The sequence below is a fragment of the Arvicola amphibius genome, chromosome 4, assembly GCF_903992535.2.
Source record: "Arvicola amphibius chromosome 4, mArvAmp1.2, whole genome shotgun sequence".
NCBI classification, from domain to species: Eukaryota; Metazoa; Chordata; class Mammalia; order Rodentia; family Cricetidae; genus Arvicola; species Arvicola amphibius.
Window position 1 is genome coordinate 104,306,230 of NC_052050.1, and position 21,228 is coordinate 104,327,457.

The 21,228-nt window shown below is 51.6% G+C and overlaps 3 protein-coding genes across 7 annotated transcripts; 2 read left to right on the top strand and 1 right to left on the bottom strand.

The window, feature by feature from the left end:
- The first annotated feature begins 5,522 nt into the window (after positions 1–5,522).
- LOC119811887 (nuclear receptor 2C2 associated protein) lies at positions 5,523–7,670 on the top strand. The gene is made up of 5 exons (XM_038326043.2): positions 5,523–5,744; positions 5,924–6,014; positions 6,190–6,295; positions 6,365–6,432; positions 6,959–7,670. The coding sequence occupies exons 1-5, from the start codon at positions 5,707–5,709 to the stop codon at positions 7,076–7,078; spliced, it is 423 nt and encodes a 140-aa protein (XP_038181971.1). The 5' UTR covers positions 5,523–5,706; the 3' UTR covers positions 7,079–7,670.
- Rfxank (regulatory factor X associated ankyrin containing protein) lies at positions 7,130–14,530 on the bottom strand. 5 transcript variants are annotated; one of them, XM_038326039.1, is made up of 9 exons: positions 14,395–14,530; positions 13,036–13,227; positions 10,327–10,407; positions 9,314–9,379; positions 9,040–9,140; positions 8,800–8,925; positions 8,380–8,446; positions 8,034–8,114; positions 7,130–7,332 (listed from the first exon to the last, which is right to left on the bottom strand). In XM_038326039.1, exons 2-9 carry the CDS (start codon positions 13,217–13,219, stop codon positions 7,262–7,264), a joined length of 777 nt encoding a protein of 258 aa, XP_038181967.1. In that variant the 5' UTR covers positions 13,220–13,227; positions 14,395–14,530; the 3' UTR covers positions 7,130–7,261. The 5 variants fall into 5 exon arrangements, with proteins under 5 accessions (XP_038181967.1, XP_038181965.1, XP_038181968.1 ...); XM_038326037.1 differs by lacking the exon at positions 14,395–14,530 and adding an exon at positions 14,069–14,305; XM_038326040.1 differs by lacking the exons at positions 9,314–9,379; positions 14,395–14,530 and adding an exon at positions 14,069–14,311.
- Positions 14,531–14,593: 63 nt separating this feature from the next.
- On the top strand, positions 14,594–20,873 carry Borcs8 (BLOC-1 related complex subunit 8). The gene is made up of 6 exons (XM_038326044.2): positions 14,594–14,928; positions 16,709–16,821; positions 17,431–17,495; positions 19,543–19,653; positions 20,354–20,432; positions 20,615–20,873. The coding sequence occupies exons 1-5, from the start codon at positions 14,892–14,894 to the stop codon at positions 20,385–20,387; spliced, it is 360 nt and encodes a 119-aa protein (XP_038181972.1). The 5' UTR covers positions 14,594–14,891; the 3' UTR covers positions 20,388–20,432; positions 20,615–20,873.
- The last annotated feature ends 355 nt before the right edge of the window (positions 20,874–21,228 follow it).

Here is a 21,228-nt window from a genome sequence, read left to right on the forward strand (position 1 = left end):
ATCCATTATTCGATAGAGGGGAAATTAGGTTGTTTCCAGGTTCTGGCTATGACAAACAAAATTGCTATGAACATAGTTGAGCACATGTCCTTGTGGCACGATTGAGCATCCTTTGGTATTACTGGGTCTTGAGGAAGGTTGTTTCCTAATTTTATGAGAAATTGTCACACTGACATCCAAAGGGGTTGTACCAGCTTGCATTCCCACCAGCAATGCAGAAGTGTTCCCTTTTCCCCCCAACCTCTCCAGCATAAGTTGTCATCAGTGTTTTTGATATTGGCCATTCTTACGATGGAATCTCAGAGTTGTTTTGATTTTCATTTCTCTGATGACTAAGGATGTTGAACATTTCCTTAAGTGTCTTTCAGCCATGTTAGATTCCTCTGTTGAGAGTTCTCTGTTTAGGTCTGTACTTTTTTTTTATTGAATTATGTTATCTTTTGCTGTCCAATTTCTTGAGTTCTTTGTATATTTTGGAGATCAGCCCTCTGTGTTATGTGTTATGTGGGGTTAGTGAAGATCTTTTCCCATTCTGTAGGCTGTCATTTTGTCTTGTTGACTGTGTCCTTTGCTTTAAAGAAGCTTTTCAGTTTCAAGAGGTCCCATTTATTAAATGTTTCTCTTAGTGTCTGTGCTGCTGGGCTTATATTTAGGAAGTGGTTCCCTGTGCCAGTGCATTCAAGTGTACTTCCCACTTTCTCTTCTAAAAGGTTCAGTGTGGCTGGCTTTATGTTGAGGTCTTTGATCCATTTGTACTTGAGTTTTGTGCATGGAGATAGATATGGGTCTATTTTCATTTTTCTACATGTTGATATCCAGTTATGCCAGCACCACTTGTTAAATATGCTTTCTTTTTGATCCAGAGTCAACGATCTCCACTGGAACAGGTACAAGGGAGTAACTGCTGAGCGAGTGAGCCGGAGCCAGCATAAACAAATGTAATACATCTTTACCTAGTAAAAACAATATCCACAACAGATTCCTGCAAGTTATTCTCTGACCTCCACATAGTATTTGAGTGCAACCCCCCCCCCCGCCACAAAACCACAAATAAATATAGGCAATAAAAATATACTAAATGCACAACTGTGAAATGCTAGATTAGATTATAGTCTGCAGACAGGAATGGAAAGTAGGAATAAATTCTTGAAACAAAGTAACAGCTTCCTCAGTCCCTTTAGCTTATAACATTAGTAACAACAATGGGATGGTTGGACCAGAAGATGCTACTGACTGATTTAAAAAAAAAAAAAAAGATGTACTGGCTTGCTGTGGTGACACACTCCTTTAATACCAGCACTTGGGAGGCAGAGACAAGTGAATCTCTGAGTTCGAGGCCAGCTTGGTCTACAGTGTGAGTTCCAAGACAGCCAGGGCTACACAGACAAACCCTGTTTAAGAAAACAAAACAAACAAATGAGCAAACAAACAAAAAGATGTACAGAATGAATGATTGAGGGGAAAGGATCTGCTGTCTTTACCTCTTCTAATGCTGCAACTCTGAAGCGGCCGTCTCAGCCCTACTTCCCGTCTGTTCACTCAGAGGTGAGCATGAGTACTCTCCACGGATTGCTACGGGAATGAAACAGGAAGTGTGTGTGGGCACACGCGCGTGATCACATGCGTGCGTGCATATGTATATTGTGTGTATGTGTTACTGTTTTGTATTTTTGAAACCAGTCATCAGCCCAGGCTGACCTGCAGCTCACTAAGTAGCTGAGGATGACTTTGGTCCTCTGCTTCTCCTGCCTCCAGCACCTGAGTGCTGGGATGAGGCATACTTCACCACACCCACCAGGGCTACCATCTTGCTCATTTTGGAATTTGCTGGGCGAAACTGACACTTAGAGAGTTGGGATGCCCTGCCTGAAGTTACATGGATTTGGTCTGTAGCCCCAAAGCCAAGATGACCCTTCGGCTCCTCACCAACTCCATCCCTGGGCTGGTGCCAGGGCTGAAAAGAGAGGGACTGGCCCGGGGCCCAGACCTGCTGTTGCCGGGGCTTTGAGTGAGGGAACCTAGCCTGGGAATCTGAAAGGCTCAAAGAGCTATTTATAGGCCCACTCTGGGGTCCAGAAAGTCCCCACCTCCATCCTGGAAGGCCTTTTCTGTCTCAGGCACTCTGGGGCTGCCATCAGGGGATGAGGTGAAGGGCAGATAAGTGGCCCAGAGGCCACATAGGTGGCAAGAAGCTCCTGGACAGTCAGGTCTTGGGGCAATATCCCTCTAATTGTCCAGGAATATAGCCAAGGTCCTATATGCACAGTCGCACACAATGCCACCAGCCACCTGAAAAGGACTAGGAGTTTAAGGCTGTTATTCTTGGCTGCACAATGAATTTGAGCCCAGCAACCCTGACTTACATACTTACACACACACACAGACACAGACACACACACACACACACACACACACGAAGAAACCCAGGCATACTGGTGCATTTTTTTTTGTTTTTGTTTTTTCGAGACAGGGTTTCCCTGTAGTTTCTAGAGCCTTTCCTGGATCTAGCTCTTGTAGACCAGGCTGGCCTCGAACTCAGAGATCCGCCTGCCTCTGCCTCCCTAGTGCTGGGATTAAAGGCGTGTGCCACCACCGCCCAGCCTTGGTGCATGTTTTTCATCCAAACACTTGGGAGGCAGAGACAGGCAGATCTCTGAGAGTTCTAAGCCAGCCTGGTCTACAGAGTAAGTTACAGGACAGGCAGAGTTACATAGTGAGACTCTGTCTTGAAACAAACAAACAGGAAAAAAATGGTGAGAGAGAGAATGCCTAGACAAATCCAGTCCCTATGGCACCTGCCCTGCCTCAGAGCCTGGAGAGCTGTGGGAAGGAGGCAGTGCTCAGGCTCCCTGACTTAGGTGGATGAATGGACCATGTTGGCTGCCTCGCTGGGAACTCAGAACTACTAATTCCCTGGTGAAACAGGAGGCTCTTTCATGCCCAGGCGCCAGTGGGGTGAGGAGGCAGGAAGAGGGTAGGGAGCTGGCCAAGTCCCAGGGGCCCAGGCAGCTTCATGCCAGGGCCAGGAGTGATAAAGGAAGGTGGTGGCTGTATGTAGTCTCTTCAGGCACTGGGGACACACTTTTGTATTCAGTGCCATAGAAGTGACACCAGGCAGCATGTGCAGGGTAATGATGAGTCTGTGCCTGAAGACAGACCTTGTCTATGAGCTCCAGTGTCTGTCTCATGTAATTGTTGCTAGGCATCAACCCAAAGAGCCTGCTTTTCACAGACAGGAAGCTGAGCTCAGAGGTCAAATGTTTGTCTGATATCACACAGCCAAGCTCTTAATTACACATGCTTCCTCCATAGCCCTTGGAGGGCTAAGCTGAATCTGAATGGCCAGGACCCATAACTGAAGTCCTGGCAAGGAACTTCTGGCAGTTACAAGCTAGCATGGCAGCCCTCCTGATGGTGACCCAGTTCCTCTGCCAGCTTCGCTTCCTGGGGTGGACTTGGGGAGACACTAGTGGATGCCCAGGAATCCTTCTGGCCCTAGTAGAAAGAGGAAAGATTAGAGACCATTTAACTCCAAGGACGGCTCTGACTTGGGAGCATTCATTCAGAGAGGTGGGGGTTCCACTCTCTCCCCAGAGCTGCTTTACCCAGTGAGTGGCTCCACAGGTCTGTCACCTGATTCTATGCTTTTACTTTTCTAATCCTGGCCTGAAACTCTTTCCCACCACATGGTCCCTCCCAGAAAGCCCTTCCGTCAGGAAGGGTCCCTGCTTCCTCAGACTGTTTGTCTCTGTGGCTCATCCCTGAACCCATGAGGTTTGGGGTGTCTGTGTTTGGTTTGGTTTTGTTCCCATTGGGACAAACTCCTGCTCATCCTATAAAACACACCTTATGCCGGGCAGTGGTGGCGCACGCCTTTAATCCCAGCACTCAGGAGGCAGAGGCAGGTGGAACTCTGTGAGTTCGAGGCCAGCCTGGTCTACAGAGTTAGTTCCAGGACAGGCTCCAAAGCTACAGAGAAACCCTGTCTCGAAAAACAAAAACAAAACAAAACAAAAACAACAAACAAACAAACAAAAAACCAAAACCCCACCTCATGCTGGCTCTTTGAACAAGCCTTCCATAAGGTGTTAGGAGGGGCATTTGCTAAGAGACTTAATTCCTTTGGCGAAGGGGTTGGCAAAAGGGCTCAGCTCTTTGCACTTCCTGGCCCTTCTGCCATTGAACTATCCCCTTAGTTGAGGGGATGGCCGAGCCCAGCTACTCAAGCTCAGTCCCCAGGGCCCACATGGGTAAGGAAAAAACCAATTCCTAACACGTGGTGCTCTGTAAGAAAAAGTATAGGGGCTAGAGCGTGGCTGAGAGCGCGTCCTGCTCCTGTTGAGGACCCATGTTCAGTTCCCAGAAGATCCCATCCTCTTCTGGATCTATGGTATACAAACATTCAAGAAAAAACTTAATATACATTAAACAAAATTTCTTTTTGTTTCTTTGTTTTGTTTTTGGAGATGGTTTCTGTGTAGCCCTGGCTGTCCTGAGACTCACTCTGTAGACCAGACTAATCTCAAACTCTAAGATCTGCCTGCCTCTGGGAAGAAAGGCATGCATTATCGCCACCCAGTAATAGCAATAAAATGTTTTTAATTAAGAAATATGCTTAAACCGGGCAGTGGTGGCACACACACTTCATCCCAGCATTCGGGAGGCAGAGGCAGGTGGATCTGTGTGAGTTCGAGGCCAGCCTGGTCTGCAAGAGCTAGTTCCAGGACAGGCTCCAAAGCTACAGAGAAACCCAGTCTTGAAAAACAAAAACAAAACAACAAAATTTAAATCCCAGAGATGGGTTGTGGTGGTACATACCTTTAATCCCAGGGCGGCAGAGGCAGAGGCAGAGGCAGAGAGGCAGAGAGGCAGAGAGGCAGAGAGGCAGAGAGGCAGAGGCAGAGGCAGAGGCAAAGATTTCTGGGAGGGAGTTTTAGGCGACCATTATCTGAATAGCAACTTCCAAGCAGGCAACTTTACACAAGAAGACCCTGTCTCAAAAAGCATATTTAAGGGCTTAAGAGTTGATTCGGTTGGGTTCGAGTCTCAGCACTCACATGGAGTCTCACTCAACCACCAGGCATACATGTGGTACTGGGACATACATGCAGACAGAACACTCATACACACAAAATAAATTAAGGATATACATTTTATATATATTATCTCTCTCTCTCACACACACAGACGTGTGTGTTAAAAAAATTTGTTTTGAGACAGATCTTGCTAAAATTTCCGTGTTGGCGTGAAACATGCAATCCTGCCAAGCAGCCTCCGGAGGGACCGCACGTGCCCACTAAGCCCTGCTGAGGGAAGTTGTATTGCATCTACGGCGAGGGAGGCCTTCCGCAGAAGACACAACAGGAAGGCTGTGAGAACGTTTGTTAACGCGAAGGACATGGTATCCATTTTCCCTCCAGCTCCAAGGAATCAGAAACTTCAGGATGCGGCTTCTTTAAGAGGCAAAGCAAAAGCACTACAACTCCCGGCCGGCCCCGAGGATGAGGCGGGTCTGTACTGCACTGCGCACGCGCTTTTCGCACGCGGTTCCGGGTCTTGGAGTTCGGTTCGCAGAACCGCAGACGGTCTTGAGCGAGGCTGTACAATTTAGGAAGCTGCTTCTGTCTCTCCGGTTCCCGGATCGCCCGCCGTGTCACGTAGATCGGGGAGGGCCGGCGGCTGGGTTTAAACTCGCGCTGAGCCGTGATGACCCAGTCTTTGGTTTGCCCCGAGACCGTGAGCAGGTGAGACTCGGGACTGTGGAACTCGGGGAGGAGCGGAGTCGTGGTGGCAAGGCCAGGCGGAGATCGTTGGGGTCCCGACCTGGTGTTGGTTAGGGGCAGGCTGGGGGTGGAGCCAGGCGGCCGCGGCCCTGGCTGGCCTGGAGGGTGGCTCCGGTGAAAGCCTTGCTCCTGCCCTGCAGGGTGAGTTCTGTGCTTAATCGCAACAGCCGGCAATTTGGGAAGAAATATCTTTTTGACGAGAATGAGGAAACATGCTGGAACTCCGACCAGGTGAGGCGCTTCGTCCCTCCATCACAAGTGTGAAGCAGATTCAGCGGGCGGGGTGCCTTGAGAATTTTGGGGAGACCTAGGAAGGACTGCGTGCGCACACCCTCCTGGCCATGCTGTAGCTATTGAACTTGACCCTGCAGTTACCAAGTCCCTTAGTTCACCCATCTGCTTCCAGGGCCCCTCCCAGTGGGTGACACTCGAGTTTCCCCATCGTGTTCACATCACACAGCTGCAGGTGCAGTTCCAGGGCGGCTTCTCCAGTCGCCACTGCTGCCTGGAAGGTACTGGAAGGTCGCAAGAGGTGGGGGTCAAAGGGTTCCCTGGATTCTCAGCCTCTTTCTGCACTGCAGGTTCACAAGGTGGGGACACACTCAGTAAGATTATGGACTTCTACCCTGAGGACACCAATGCCCTTCAAATATCCTGCTTGGTCTGGGGTGTGAGGGACCTGGTCTTTTGAAAGCATTGGTGTAGTATGTATGTATGGTGTGGTGGTGCAAGCACTGTGGCCAGCCTGGCACATACCCACACTGTGCCTCCTACACGTGAGCAGGAGCCATCGCAAGGAACTTTAGTGCTCTGCAGGTAGAAGCAGGAGGGTCAGGAGTTCAAAGTCATCCTCTGCTACACCGAATTTGAGGCCAGCCCAGGCTACCTAGAAACCCCTCCCCCCCGCAAAAGGGGGTGCTAGGCAGTGGTGGCACACGCCTTTAATCCCAGCACTGGGGAGGCAGAGACAGGAGGATCTCTGTGAGTTCAAGGCCAGTCTAGTCTACAGAGCGAGTTCCAAGACAGCCAGGGCTGTTAACAGAGAAGCCCTGTGTGGCGGGGGCAAGGGGTGGTGCTGTTGAGAAGCACCTGGCCCATGGGGTGGTGTCTGAACTGGGAAGGTAGGGCCTGCTGGGTCAGAAACAGTGACCATTTCCTTGACCACAAGAGGCCACACCTTCTCCATTCCTACTGTGGAGGTGGACAGACTGAAGCTGGCCTTTGAGGACACTACGGACTTTTTTGGTCGTGTGGTCATCTATCACCTGCGGGTGCTGGGTGAGAAAGTAGTGTGAAAGCTATTGGCACCACCTCCAGGAAGACCCCTGGGAGGCACCCAGAAGCCCTTCAACTTCTGCACAGATTTATTGGTTCCTGTTGGGGAAGATCCCTTCCCACCACTGTCCGGGAGCTGCCTCAAGCCAGTTGTGGGCAGCCTGGCTTGTTCCCTGAGTGCCTGGATCCCCAGCAGGCCATCTTCACTCTGGGTCTGCAGGCCCCAGAGTTCTCTGGAACAGTTGGAGGATGTGATTCTCCATCACCTGTTGCACTGTGGGAGGAGGTGGGAGGCAGTGTGAGCAGGAGGGGGAGGTGTGAGCAGGAGAGGGGGTTGGAGAGGCTGCTGGAGGCCTTGAGCAGAGTGTAACCACCAGGAGGTGACTCACCCCAGCCCTGAGCCTGGGACCCTCCACGGTCCAGCAGGGTGGGGTGGAGCTACCTCGGGGCTGTTTTAAGAAGAGGTCTGTCCTCCACTTGGTGCTTCCCGCCCACTGTCCCGCTCCAGCTGTCCACTTAGAGGAATACCAGACCCTCAGCCAATGTGACCACACAACTGTAGCTTTCCCAGCCTTCAGAACCATGAATCCAAATAAAACTTAAAAACCAAAACCCTATCTCTTGTATTCTGTTATAGCAACAGAAATAGAAGTTTGGGGTGGCCTCAGCAAAGTGCCCCTCCCCAGTACCACGAGGCAGCAGGTGTGTCTGTGGCAGGAAGAACTAAGATCTACACATAGGCTGGGGCTATTAGCATCTCTGAGTGTCTTGTGTGTACCACAGAGTGGCTTCCATCCTTATCATGAGCTGATGTCCCTAGCACAGCCCGAAATTGCCAAAAGCCAGGATGAAGAGGTACCTGGGCCTGCCTGGGTGCTAAGGGGCATCACCTGGCATCCTTGGGGAGCGTCCTGTTTACCCCTCTGTGGCCATCCCACACACGGCCCCTCAGCCCACACCAGTATTCAAGCCCACCTTTGCGGAATCCCAGGGCCACTGCGAGGTCCATTGGGGTGTAGCCAGAGTCGGCCTCTGTGGTAAGGTCAGCGCCCCGGGCTGCAAAGCAGAACAGGCATTGGGCACAGGGCTTGGGGACTGCAGGACTGAGGTGCCCCCCACAATGCTCTGCAGTATGCTCTTTGTGCATGTGACCTTGGACAGTGGCAAGACTACAGTGATCCCCTACCCAAAGAACAGGACTTGGAATCTCTGGGGCATGGGAGGGGGTGCTCAACATGGCTGACTGGATCAAACACAGAAGCAGCACACCATTCTGCCTCCTCTTGTCTACCCTAGGACTCCTAAGGGGTCTCCTACTCACCCAGCAAGGCCTCTACACACTTGACATGGTTCCCACGCACCGCGTAGAGTAGTGGTGTCCCTCCATTCTGTGGGATAAGACTAGATGAAAACAAAAGCTAGGTCTCTGCCCTGCCCTCTGGCTGCTGATTCAACCCCCTTCCTGTCTAAACATGGGCTCTTCCGTTCTGTGTCTCTTAGATGCCCCTTCTTCCGAACAGCCCTCCCCGACTTTCTCAGCTGCTTTGGGGCTCTTGCAGCTGCTGGCCAGCCTGTTAAGGCTCTACTATCCTCTCTGCATCTGTCTCCCAGACACTGGGAACTCTGTCAGGTGTGGTGTATTCCCAGAACCCAGGGCAGGCCTGGCATCTCACAGGGGCTCATCCGTAAGCAGGAATGGAAGCCAGGGGGCTATGAGAGATCCCAGCCATCCGTGCCTCACCCAGTCGTAGATGTTGATGTCCACATCACGATCAAGCAACAACCTCACAATGTCCGTGTAGCCACCCATGCTGGCAAGCGACAGGGCACTCTCTCTCTCCTTGGCCAGGATGTGGGGGTCAGCACCCTAGGAAAGCAGAAAAGGTAGCGATGGAGTCCCTGAAATCTCAGGGTCCCCAAGAAGGGCAGCAGCTTCAGAAGCTGAAATCCCAGCCTGTCCTTGTACCCCCCCAGGACATACCCAATCTAGCAGGAAGCGAACTGTCTCAATTTCTCCAAAGGCTGAGGCCCAGATGAGGGGGGTGAAGCCACGTTCATCTGGTTTGTTGATCAGGTTGTCACCTGATATGATGGGATGGAGATGGTAAGATTGTCTGCTCTCCTGAGTGGAGTGGGCAGGGTTCGGAGGTCATGTGAAGGGGAACATATACAGTACACGAACACGCAAATCGTTCTCACACAGAAGTTCCCCTACCAGACAGGCGTGTGCACACCAGCACACACAGGACACGCACCCTTCCGGAGATGGTCCTTCAGTTGGCTCAGCTCCCCCTGGGCTGCAAGCTGGTGCACGGACAGTGCTGGGGCCAGAGACAGGCACAGTGCTCACCCATTCCACCCCCTCCCCGGCCTCAGTTTACCCTGTGAGACAGGCACAGTGCTCACCCATTCCACCCCCTCTCCGGCCTCAGTTCACCCTGTGAGACAGGCACAGTGCTCACCATTCCACCCCCTCCCCGGCCTCAGTTCACCCTGTGAGACAGGCACAGTGCTCACCCATTCCACCCCCTCCCCGGCCTCAGTTCACCCTGTGAGACAGGCACAGTGCTCATCCATTCCACCCCCTCCCCGGCCTCAGTTTACCCTGTGAGACAGGCACAGTGCTCACCCATTCCACCCCCTCCCCGGCCTCAGTTTACCCTGTGAGACAGGCACAGTGCTCACCCATTCCACCCCCTCCCCGGCCCAGTTTACCCTGTGAGACAGGCACAGTGCTCACCCATTCCACCCCCTCTCCGGCCTCAGTTCACCCTGTGAGACAGGCACAGTGCTCACCCATTCCACCCCCTCCCAGGCCTCAGTTTACCCTGTGAGACAGGCACAGTGCTCACCCATTCCACCCCCTCCCAGGCCTCAGTTCACCCTGTTCAAAACTGATCCTGTTTTTTTGTTTGTTTGTTTTGAGAGAGGGTCTCATGTAGCCCAGGCTGGCCTGCAACTTGCTCTGTAGCTGAGAATGACCAGAAACCGCTGCTGCCCCTGCGCACTGGGTGATGGGTATGTGCTGCTATTCTCAGTTTATGAGGAGCTTGAGATGAAGCCGTCTATCAACTGAGCCATATTTCTCAATCCCTTATGGCTTGTCTTTGTCTAAGTTGGCCTCCAACTCAGTAAGTAGCCAGGGAAGACCTTGAACTTCTGACCGCCTGCCTCCACCTCCAAAATGCTGGGCCATGGGGTGCCCTGCCAAGCTTGTAAGGAATCCTTTAGTTCCGCCCCGCCCTTCCCCTCCCGGAGGTGTACTCACAATCCAGGGTGGCTGGCAGAGCTGAGACTTCATTCCCACGCTGTCGGTTTGTAAGGGTTGTTGAGTGCTTCAAGAAGCTGCCTGCAGGGAGAGGAGGTGCTTGTCTCAGGGTGTCCAGACATATGCTGCAGGCTCTAATCTTAAAGAGGCCACCCCTGTGGTTTCCATGTGGTATCCACATCCACACAGATGCCAATGGTAAATACAGGGCCAAAGTGGTACAGGTCGGCATTCCCAGCTATTCAGGAGGCTGGGGCATGCATCGCAAGTCCCAGGCCAGCTTGGACTACACAGTGAATTTCAGGTCAGTTGGGACTACAGAATGAAACCCTATGTTACAGAAACAGAAGGAGGCTGGGCAGTGGCGGCACACACCTTTTGATCCCAGCACTCTGAGGCAGATGCAGGTAGATCTCTGTGAGTTTGAGGCCAGCCTGGGCCTCTACAGAGCAAGTTGCAGGACAGCCAAGGCGATACATAGAAACCCTGTCTCAAAAACCCCCCAAACCAAACCAAAACAAAACAAAAAAACAAAGAGAGGGGGAGAAGGAGGGAGAGATAAAGGCCATAAAACAAATAGATTTGAGGGGTACACACCCATAACCCCAATCCTGAGGAGGTAGAGGCAGGAGAGTAAGGACACGTTGAGGCCATCCTGGGCTACACAGTGAGATCCTGCCACAAACAGAAAGGAAAGAGGAAAAGCAGGCAGAAGGTGGTAGGAAGACAGGACAGGCAGCGAGTCTGTGGTGGCAAGACGGTTAGAGCAGGTGGCTCTCAGGCGACTCCCACTTGAATCCCAGCAAGCACTGGGAAGGACACAGGTCCTGGTGTGACATCAAATTGATGTGTTTAGGGACTACTAGGAAGCCTGGGCTCAGGACATCCAAGTAAGGAAATAGAGGAAGAGAAAGAGAGGGACCAACTCTGTGTGTATGGGGGGGTAAGGGGGGAGACAACCAGTCAACCTCAGGTGTACTCCTCAGAAGTTGTCCACCTTGCCTGTGAGCCAGGCTTGGGGCTCATCATTTGGGCTAGGCTTGCTGTCCATGGGGTCCTGGGACTTCCTGTCTCCACCTCCTCAGTGATGGAACTGCAAGCGTGTTTCACTACACCGGCTTTCTCTCTGGCTGCTTGGACTTGAACTCAGGTCCCTGTGTTCGTAGGTTCATATTACCTGACCCATTCATCTCTGTGCGTGCCTTCCTGGCTTTTGAGACAAGGTCTTGTGTAGCCCAGGTTCTCTGTAGCTGAGGATAACCCTGAATTTCAAATCTTTCTGTTTCTACCTCCAAAGTACTCAGCCAAGGTCAAAAGAAAACTCAGTGTTCAAAGCAATACAATTCCCAACAGCACAAAAGAAACTGGGTGGGGCAGGGAACTGGCTCAGCAGCTGAGAGGCCAATCCTCGCAAAGGACTGGAGCTCAGTTCAGTCCTCGCAAAGGACTGGAGCTCAGTTCCCAGCAGCCACACTGCAGCTCACAGCCACCTGTAACTCCAGTTCCAGTAATGTCTTCTTCTAGTTTCTGTCAGCACCAGTGCGTGTACGCACACACACACACACACAATTTAAAAAGAAAAAAGAAAACACCCAAAAGTTTGCCCATAGATAAACAGATCAACAAAATGTGGTTCACCCACCTACTGGGATTTATGCTATCATAAAGAGCAATGAAGAACTGACCCATACCACAACTTGGGTCAATCATGAGTTCAAGATGTTGGCCCATCTTAGGGGCATTTATCAAGCAGCACAATGTGAAAAGGCAATTACTAGAGATGAGACAACTCAGAGCTGCTCTGGCCTGGGGAGCAGGAGGGCGTGCTCCTCTACTGCAGTGATGGCACAGGCTGCTGAAAGAGCCAAAGGTAACTGAATTGTACAGCAATTATGTCCAAATAGTAAATGTTGTATTATTTTGCCACACTAAAGAAATGTACAAGCCGGGCAGTGGTGGTGCACGCCTTTAATGCCAGCACTTGGGACACAGAGGCAGGCGGGATCTCTGTGAGTTCAAGGCCAGCCCGGTCTACAAGAGCTAGTTCCAGGACAGGCTCCAAAGCTACAGAGAAACCCTGTCTCGGAAAAAAACAAAACAACACAAAACAAAAAAAAGAAAGAAAGAAAAAAGAAAAAAGAAATGTACAAAATGGCCAGGCATGGTGTGGCAGGCACTTGATCCCAGTACTCAGGAGGCAGAGACAGGTGGATCTCTGTTTGAGGCCAGCCTGGTTCAAGAGCCCCAGGTTTGATCTGTACCATCTGCACTGGGGGGTCTACAACTCCAGGTCCAGAGATTCAGACGCCCTCTTCTGGCCCCCTCAGGCACTGCCTGTGCATGATACATATGCACACAGGCAAAATACTCATACACATAGAACAACACATTGAAAAATCCTCTAAAGCTTTTTGTTTATGTGTATTTTATGTGTATGTTTTGACTGCATAAATGCATGTGTACCACGTGTGTGTTTGATGTTCTCCAAGACCAGAGGAAGTCTGTGGAGTCGCCATGGCTGTATAACCATCTGTGGATGCTGGGAACTGAACCAGAGCCTCTGAGAGATCAAGTGCTCTAAAGAACTCAGCTAGCTCTCTACCTACACCACCACATTTCTGAAGACAAGGTCTCCCTAAGTTGCCTTGTCTGACCAGGCTGACCTTTAACTCACCAGTCTCCCTCACCAAAACCCACAGTGGTTCTCACCCTGTGATGAGGATGCACTGGCTGATTCAGGATTCACAGCCTCTGGGGTGCAAGGGAACAGACTGAGGACCACAGTGTCTGAGCTGTCTGGGGATTCGTCTCTGGGGTCCTCAGGATCCTCAAGTTCAGGAGCAGGGGACTGCTGGTTTGGGATGAGGTCATCCGAAAACTGCGTGGGCTCCATGGTAGGAGCTGGAGGAAGAGAGGACAACAGTTATCAAAAGTTCTTGGGCCCCCAAGGTGGCTCAGCTTGATGCCAAGCCAGTCGCCCTAAGTTTGATTCCAGGAACCCATGTTCTCTGGCCTCCATGTCGGCTCCATGGCAACTCCCCCACCCCCAATACAGGAATAAATCAATTCTTCTTAGGGGTTTGGTTAGGCTGGACGTGGTGGCTGGCACACACCTTTAATCCCAGCACTCAGGAGGCAGAAGAAGGGGGATCCTTTTGAGCTCGAGGCCAGCCTGGTCTACATAGTAAATTCGACGACAGCCAGGGCTATGTTAGAGAGACCCTATCTCAAAAAAACTCTCTCTCTCTCTATAGATAGATAGATAGATGATAGATGATGATAGATAGATAGATAGATAGATAGGTAGATAGATAGATGATAGATGTGTAGTGCGTGTATGTATATATGTGCACACACACACAACACACACTAGACATGGTCTGCATACTCAGCTTTGCATAGTGAGAATGGGAAACTTAAGGTTTTGGATAATTGCTATTGTCAAGAAATTAACACCAAAATCCCAGGCCCTTGCACTAGGCAATAAAATCTAAGTTCGGGTAGTAGTCTGGGTTCAAATCCCCTCACTTACAAGTCGTGAAAACCTGGGCTATGACTAAGCTGTGCTCAGTTTTCTCCTCAATAAGGTGAAGAAACGAGGTCCCAAAGAGGTCATGTCAGAAAGCAGCATAGTGAGATACTAACACTAAACTTCTCAGTGTCCCTCTGTGGTTATTTGGGTCGGGGTCCTCCAAAATGACTTAGGGATCAATAAAAAATGCGACTCAGGAGGTTCACTCACCTCCCTCCAGCCTCCTCGGTCCCCCTACGCTGCAAGACTGGGTCTCCCAAACCTCGGGACTCCCTATTCACAAACTTTTCTGGTCCAGTGGATCTAGTAAGGCGCAAAATGGTGATCGGACGATCGGCACTCTAGCTTCCTCTGCTGGGACACAGAGCAGCAACTTAATAGGCGACGACTATTTCCGACTGAAGAACTCCCCCACTGCGCCTGCGCACTCCTGCCCAGCAAAGCGCCTAAGAACCGAAGCTGCTTCTAGCTCTTTAAGATTCGAGGGCGGGGCATGGCTTCCGCAGAAGCCAATAAGTACTGTAGCGCATGCTCACGTTCTCCTTGTAGAGGGCTGAAGGCGCCTCAGCCCCCTGAGGATTTCACTGCGCATGTGCCGCTGTGCAGCCGCTCCTGCGTCCTCGCCCCCACAGTCTTCCCTTCGGAGCCACCTGTGGATGGGAGGGTGGAGCATTCTCTAGATGAGGCGGAGACATGTGGGCGGGACTCATCGAATTTAAAGGGACCGAGTATCATTCCGTCCTCTTAATTTCCTTGCCGTGGTCCCAGAGGATTATCGTGTCAGGGTGGCAGCAGGGAGTCCTTGACTAGGTATCCTAGAGCCTCAGGAAATCTATGTACTGCACACACGTACGGCCCGGATCGCCTTCTTTCCCTCTCCTGTCTGAATGAAGCTGGAGTGAAGCGGGATCAGCGAGCCCGACACCAGAACCGGAGGCTTGCCGCGACCTGTTTCAACCCGGAAAGTTTAGGTAGACCTCCCAGTCTCCCGACTTCCGCTTCCGTTTTAGGGCTCCGCCTGGCTGCCTTCACTATGGAAGAACCAGAGATGCTGCTGAAGGGAAAGAAAGGTGTTGCGGGGTTCCGGGCGGATTGGAGGGCTCCGGGAGTCTCCCAGTCTCAGCCTAGAGACGGCAATGCGGGGCTTGGCGGAAAAGGGAGGCCACTGTCTCCTGCCGGGAAGTGATGTGGCAGCCGTATAGTGGAGACCGGGGGCAGAGGAAGGCTGTGTTTTTTGTTTCTAAGACAAGGTTTCAGTATTTAGCCACTGACTGTTTTGGAAAACTCGCTATGTAGACCAGGCTGACCTCTACCATCTCTGCTTCCTGAGAGCTGAAATTAAAAGTGCGCACCCAAGCTCAATTTATTTTTTTTTTTAATCCTTTGAACACGTGAACGAATGTGCGGGTTTGGTGGCGCAATACTCTAATCTTACTCAAGAGTCAAGAAGCGGGATTACTGATTGAAGGCCAGTTTAACTATAGAGCGACTCCGTCTCAAGTGCTCAGTCATTTTGGGTGATGGGGTGAAGCCTTAACCCCAAAAAAATCGTGAACACTTTGCCCACAATGTTCAAGGCTCTGGGTTTGTTCCCCGACACAGCAAAATAAAGACAGGATAGTAGGTTATTTTCTTTGGCTAGTGGGACCCAGGCAGGGCCGACATCATTTTTGCCTTGGGAGTTGGCGCCATCTGCTGCCTGTAGCTGGGACTTGTCAGAGGTGGTCTGGTACAGGCAGTGGGAGAGGGCCAGTAGCATTTGGAAGCAACAAGAGCCTTGATGGATGGGGCAGGAAGGTTGGAGACTTGGCAGACTGGAAAGTCTGGGATGATGAAAACCTGGGATGATGGTTTATGTACAGTTGGCGTGGGAAGACATGAGTTTTAGGGAAATGAAAGCAGGTGGACTTAGCAGGCACTTGGATGTAAAGGGCAGCCTCAGGCATGCTGCTAAGGCAGGGCTTGTGATGTGGTAACCTCAGAGTTGTTCCAGCACAGCAAGGCATTCACAACATTCCTGTCTTGGTCAGAGTATAAGCCACACAAGGATGTGGACTTTAGACACTTTTGGGTTCAGTGGTTATCCTCTGCTCAGCTGGACATGGTGGTGCATGCATGCTTCTCTTCCCAGCACTTGGGAGGCAGAGGCAGGAGGATTGGTGTGAGTTTGAGGACAGCCTGGTCTACACAGTGAGTTACAGGGAATTCAGAGCTACTGGATTCTAGTATAATGTTCCATACTGGTCTCTAGTATGATGTTTATGTTGAGGGTTTTCAGTGGCAATAGTACTGTTCCCTAGTGTCCCCTGGAAGTGGATTTGTGGGGGCGGGGCTGTGGGCTCAGAATGCACTCATGTCCCCTTGAGTCTCTAGCTGATCTGGGCCTGTGGATGATGGTTACAGGAGTGCAATTTGGGTCAGAGACTTAAGAACTAAGAATCTGATGTGGGCTGGGGCTCAGTTGGCAGTGCTTGCCTAGCGCCACATAAACCAGGTGTGGTGTCACACAAACGCAGTCCCAGCACTCAGGAGGTAGAACTAGGAGAATTTGGGGTTAAGGTCATCCCTGGTTACAGAAAGCTAAAGTCTGACCTGGGCTATATGAGACCCTATTTAAAAGACAAAAGAAGAAGCAGCAGCAGGTATCTCAACAGTTAAGAGCACTTAGTGATCTTACAAATGGCTGGACTTTGGTTCCCAGCACTCACAACCGCCTGTAGCTCCAGCTCTGAGGCCTCCATGGCACTGTACTTACATGTTCACATAGATACATACTTATAATTCAAAATAAAATAAATACAAGGGTCTAATACTTGTCCCTTATTCCCATCCCCACCTTGTCAAACCCAGTAACAGACAAGTTCACCGAAAGTGTCTATGTCCTGGCCAACGAGCCGTCAGTGGCCCTGTACCGGCTACAGGAACATGTGCGCCGCTCGCTGCCGGAGCTGGCCCAGCACAAGGTGAGTCCTGCCAGCCCCGCCAAGGATCTCTCCCCTGAGCAGAAGCGGGGCACACATGTGAAGGGGCTGAAGTCAAAGCAGAGATGCTGGTGAGATAGCCTTTGGCAGCTGAATCAGGCTGGACAATGTGGGGACATCCCTTGGGTGACTTTTGAAGGAGACAGCATGGTCTGGATTAGTGACTATTAAAGTGAGGAAAGAGCCCAAGAAAGGGTCTGCCAGGTAGATGCAATAGCCAGTCCTAAGGGCTTGACTTGAGGCCTGCTAGTCACACAGCCCCTAGGGGAAGAGGATAGCAGAAGGCAAAGTCAAGACAGCTGGGGGAATGGAGGACTTAGGTGGGGAGTGGAGCACTCAGGTGGGGAGTGGAGCACTCAGGTGGGGAGTGGAGCACTTAGGTGAGGAGTGGAGCACTCAGGTGGGGAGTGGAGCACTTATGAGGAGTGGAACATTCAGGTGGGGTGGTGGAGCACTCAGTGGCGGAGTGGAGCACTCAGTGGTGGAGTGGAGGACTTGGCGGGGCTTGGGGAATGGGAAGCTCAGAGAGGATCTGACATCTAACACTGGTTCCCATAGAGCCTTCCCTCCTAACACTCCCCAATCCTGCAGGCTGACATGCAGAGATGGGAGGAGCAGAGCCAGGGTGCTATATACACTGTGGAGTATGCCTGCAGGTGAGACACCCTGCTACATCTGTCAGGGGGCAGAGTGGCATAGACTCCCAATCCCCATCCTCCCATTGTGGTATAGCCATGACACCTCTGTTGGGTTTCTCACAGTTGTTGAGGAGTTTGGGGACCTGACTGTTGGCCTCTGACTTGGGGTGGGGGTGGGTGGCTCGCTGGATAAAATGCTTTTATCCACAAGTTACATCTGAAGCGCCCTTGTTGATCGATGTTGAGTACCAGTAAGTCCAGCTCCAAGAAGGTGGAGGCAGGAGCATGCCTGGAGCTCCCCTAGGCGGTCGGTCCCATCAGCAAGTTCCTAGTTCCTTGAGAGACTGTTGTCTCAGACTAGTGACTCCGTTGATAGAAGGCTTGCCTGAAAAATAAGGTGGAGAACAATTGATGAACATGCCCAGTGTTGGCCTCTGTCCTCCAGACACATGCAAACACCCACAAACACACGCACATAACCATACCGACACAAAAATCATCTGGACCACAGCTAAGGGGAGTCAGGGCTACCTTGTACCCTGTGCATGTGTACCCTCCATGCAGGACTCGGGCAGCAGTGCTGAGTGAGCATGACCTACCACTTCTGCCTGTCCTGTTGTTTTAAGTTGGGTTTTAGTGTATCTCCAGGCTGATCTTGAATACCCAGGGTTAAGCAGTCCTGCCTCCACTTTCCCAGGAGCCGAGGTCAGTTTGCACATGACTTGTGCTCACACCTGAGATTTTGTGTGTGTGTGTAGGCACACATGTGCCATGTCATTGTCAGGGCATAAATTTCATTCCCTCTCCAGGTTCGAGGAGCCATATTTGGCTCTGTGAGTATGGCCTTGAGTCATTGTGCCCACTGGGTTGTCTGAAAGCCTAAATCATGCCGGGCGCACGCCTTTAATCCCAGCACTTGGGAGGCAGAGGCAGGCAGATCTCTGTGAGTTCGAGGCCAGCCTGGTCTACAAGAGCTAGTTCCAGGGCAGGCTTCAAAGCCACAGAGAAACCCTGTCTCAAAAAAATTTAAAAAAAAAGCCTAAGTCTTCCTCTCTGTAGGATCTCACTATGTAGCTCTGACTGTCTTGGAACTCACTCTGTAGACCAGGCTGGCCTCAAACTCAGAATTCCTCCTGCCTCTGTGTCACAAGTGCTGGGATTAAAGGCATGTGGACACCTGGCTCTTCTCTGCATTCTTGGGTCTCCTCGGTGGCAGGTCAGTTCTTTTGAGCCCCCGTCCCGGTGTTCTGCCTATTGTGCGGCCTGGGCCACTCACTCACTCCAGTATCTTACTGCTTCTATTAAGTGCTGTCTCAGATAGCCGGCTGCTTTTGCTGTGCACACCTCGATTGCCTGGGCCTTTCGTGGACTCCTAATGAGGACTTGATTCCCTCATCAAACATTCTGTGGGATTTGCCAGACATGAGAGTGATAAAACCCTTCACACAGATCACTCTGCTGCTCCCAAGAAGGATGTGGACTGGTGACAGGGCACGCGCGCCAAGCCTGACCACTTGTGAATCAGGACTGACTCCTGCAGGCTGTCCTCTGACCTCCACCCGCTGCTACTTGCAGATGCGGCCCCTCCTTAAAGAAATATAGGGTCTTCCTCTACAATCCAGGCTGGCTTCAAACTTGGGATCTTCCTGCCTCAGCCTCCTCCAGTACTGGAACACAGGCATGCTTCATCTATACACTTCAGATCCTAAAAGCAGAGTTACATAGCCAGCCACCTTTTAAACACTAGATAAAGAGCAGTTCCACTAGATAAAAAGCAGTACCTATGGCAGTCGCTAGACTGAGAGGTGCCCACGGCAGTCCCTGGGCTGAGAGGCGCCCCCTCAGTCGCTGGGCCGAGAGGCGCCCACTGCGGTCCCTAGACTGAGTTGTCTCGGATTTAGATTGTTTCCTTTACAGACATGAAACCCTTTTTAATTGTTAATAGTTAGCAGTGTTGAAGGCTGAGCCCACATTTTGCAGCTCCCCACTGAGAGGCTGCTGCTCTGGTCAGGATAGGGACATTCCTGGTGGCCTTGATGCTGATCCTCACTCCTTTCTGTTTCAGTGCTGTGAAGAGCCTGGTGGACAGCAGTGTGTACTTCCGTAGTGTTGAAGGCCTGCTCAAACAGGCCATCAATATCCGGGACCACATGAACACCAGCGCCCAGGGCCACAGGTAGCCCAGCCACCCGCCTCTGTCAGCACCCTAACTAGTGAGCTGTGCAGGTGTTCTTTGTCATCTGTGGCACAATTATTCCAGCTGTGTGTGAGGAACTGTGACAGCCGTGCCTGGTTAACAGACTCACAAGGACAGTGACCTAGAAACAGGTCAGAGGAAGTGTGTGGGCAAGCAGCATCCCCAAGGAAAGTGAACAGAGCAAGGCCCTGAGACTGACACTCTTGCCCAGGGAGAGAGCATGGGGAATGATTTAGTGGGAAGCTGTGCTGGTGGGGGCTGGGCTCTCCATCCTGCCCTGCCGGGCTGTCTCCAGCTGAAGCCCAGGGAGATGACAAGCACCTACTGTCCTTAGATTTTTCCATGTTGATTATAACTCAATAAACTCGTAGCTGACCTGCACCAGCCTCAGCCAGTCTTCACCTGACTCCGCCGACTCTGGTCTGTTGCTGGAATGACAGGAGCAGCAGCAGGAAGTGCTGCAGAGCCCTCCTCACCAGGCTGCATCTGGGTTGCACCCTATCCATCCAGTCAGCTTGGCCTGGCCTCTGAAGTAGGTGCTGATTCCACCCTTATAGGAGACCAAAAGCTCAGACCATGGTCTTGAAGGTTCAGGGTGTGACTCCAACCTCTAGTCAGCTAGGCTGAGTGTCTCCCGATCTGTGGCATCAGTCTTATGCATTCCAAATGTTTGTTCCAGCCAGGAGAAACCATCCCCTCCTACTGTGGCCTGACCCTGATCCTGCAAAACTCTCAGGGCCACCAACTTCCCCACCCAGGTCAGTGCAGAGGCTGCCACTCTACTGAGCAAACCCATTTCTTTGTGTCCCTGCAGCCTGCTGTCTAACTGTTGGGCTTTCTGGCTGCTCTTCAGGGATGGTTTCTTGGCGGAGGGGGGGGGGCCTCACTCTGATGAATCTCCATTGCTCAGGCCTCTTGTTGCTTCATCTTCCTCCCTTAGGCAGAGGCCTGGCTCCTATGCCCCCAACCACTCAGCTGCTGTGTGACCTTGAAGCTGCATCCTCACTTCTCTGGTCTTCAGCTTTTTCCTCATGTAAACATGGCTTATCCAGCTGAGGCCATGTGGTCGGTGATGGTATACATTGTGATGTTGTGTCTATGCAAGAGAGAAGCATCCACAGTCCTGACCCTTACAATACTATAAACTGACCAGCTCCTGATGCTGCTTCAGGCTGCAGGGAGTTGGGTGCTTCCTCTGGCCTTTGCCTGTTGCTGTATTGGGGAGGGGGTCCAGGGTCCTCTCACCACCTCAGACAGAGGGGCTCATCCATGGGTCCCACTGGTGCTGTGAAGGCAGAGAGTATGTAAAGACTGGCTCACAGCCCAGAGGAGCAGAGTGTAAGTCAGCACTGACTGGGTAATGAGGTCATCAAGCATTGATTAAGCATCTCTCACTTGTACAGTAAGCATTTCTCAGCTCTTTGGGTAGCAAGAACTACTGGGTACCAGTCAGTGGGCATTCAGTGGCAAGCCTCAGCTTGCCAGGTATCTGGACACTCACCAGCTGTTGTCCCCACCACAGGAGATGGGCAGTTCTTCACTTGAGGAGCATCT

Coding starts and splice junctions, on each gene's coding strand:
- LOC119811887 (XM_038326043.2), top strand. CDS start 5,707: ATGACCCAGTCTTTGGTTTGCCCCGAGACCGTGAGCAG. Junction 5,745..5,923: donor TGCCCCGAGACCGTGAGCAG/GTGAGACTCGGG, acceptor CCTGCCCTGCAG/GGTGAGTTCTGTGCTTAATC. Junction 6,015..6,189: donor CATGCTGGAACTCCGACCAG/GTGAGGCGCTTC, acceptor ATCTGCTTCCAG/GGCCCCTCCCAGTGGGTGAC.
- Rfxank (XM_038326039.1), bottom strand. CDS start 13,219: ATGGAGCCCACGCAGTTTTCGGATGACCTCATCCCAAACCAGCAGTCC. Junction 8,447..8,799: donor ACATCAACATCTACGACTGG/GTGAGGCACGGA, acceptor CTTATCCCACAG/AATGGAGGGACACCACTACT. Junction 8,115..8,379: donor GTGTGTAGAGGCCTTGCTGG/GTGAGTAGGAGA, acceptor TCTGCTTTGCAG/CCCGGGGCGCTGACCTTACC.
- Borcs8 (XM_038326044.2), top strand. CDS start 14,892: ATGGAAGAACCAGAGATGCTGCTGAAGGGAAAGAAAG. Junction 14,929..16,708: donor GCTGCTGAAGGGAAAGAAAG/GTGTTGCGGGGT, acceptor TGTCAAACCCAG/TAACAGACAAGTTCACCGAA. Junction 16,822..17,430: donor CGGAGCTGGCCCAGCACAAG/GTGAGTCCTGCC, acceptor CCAATCCTGCAG/GCTGACATGCAGAGATGGGA.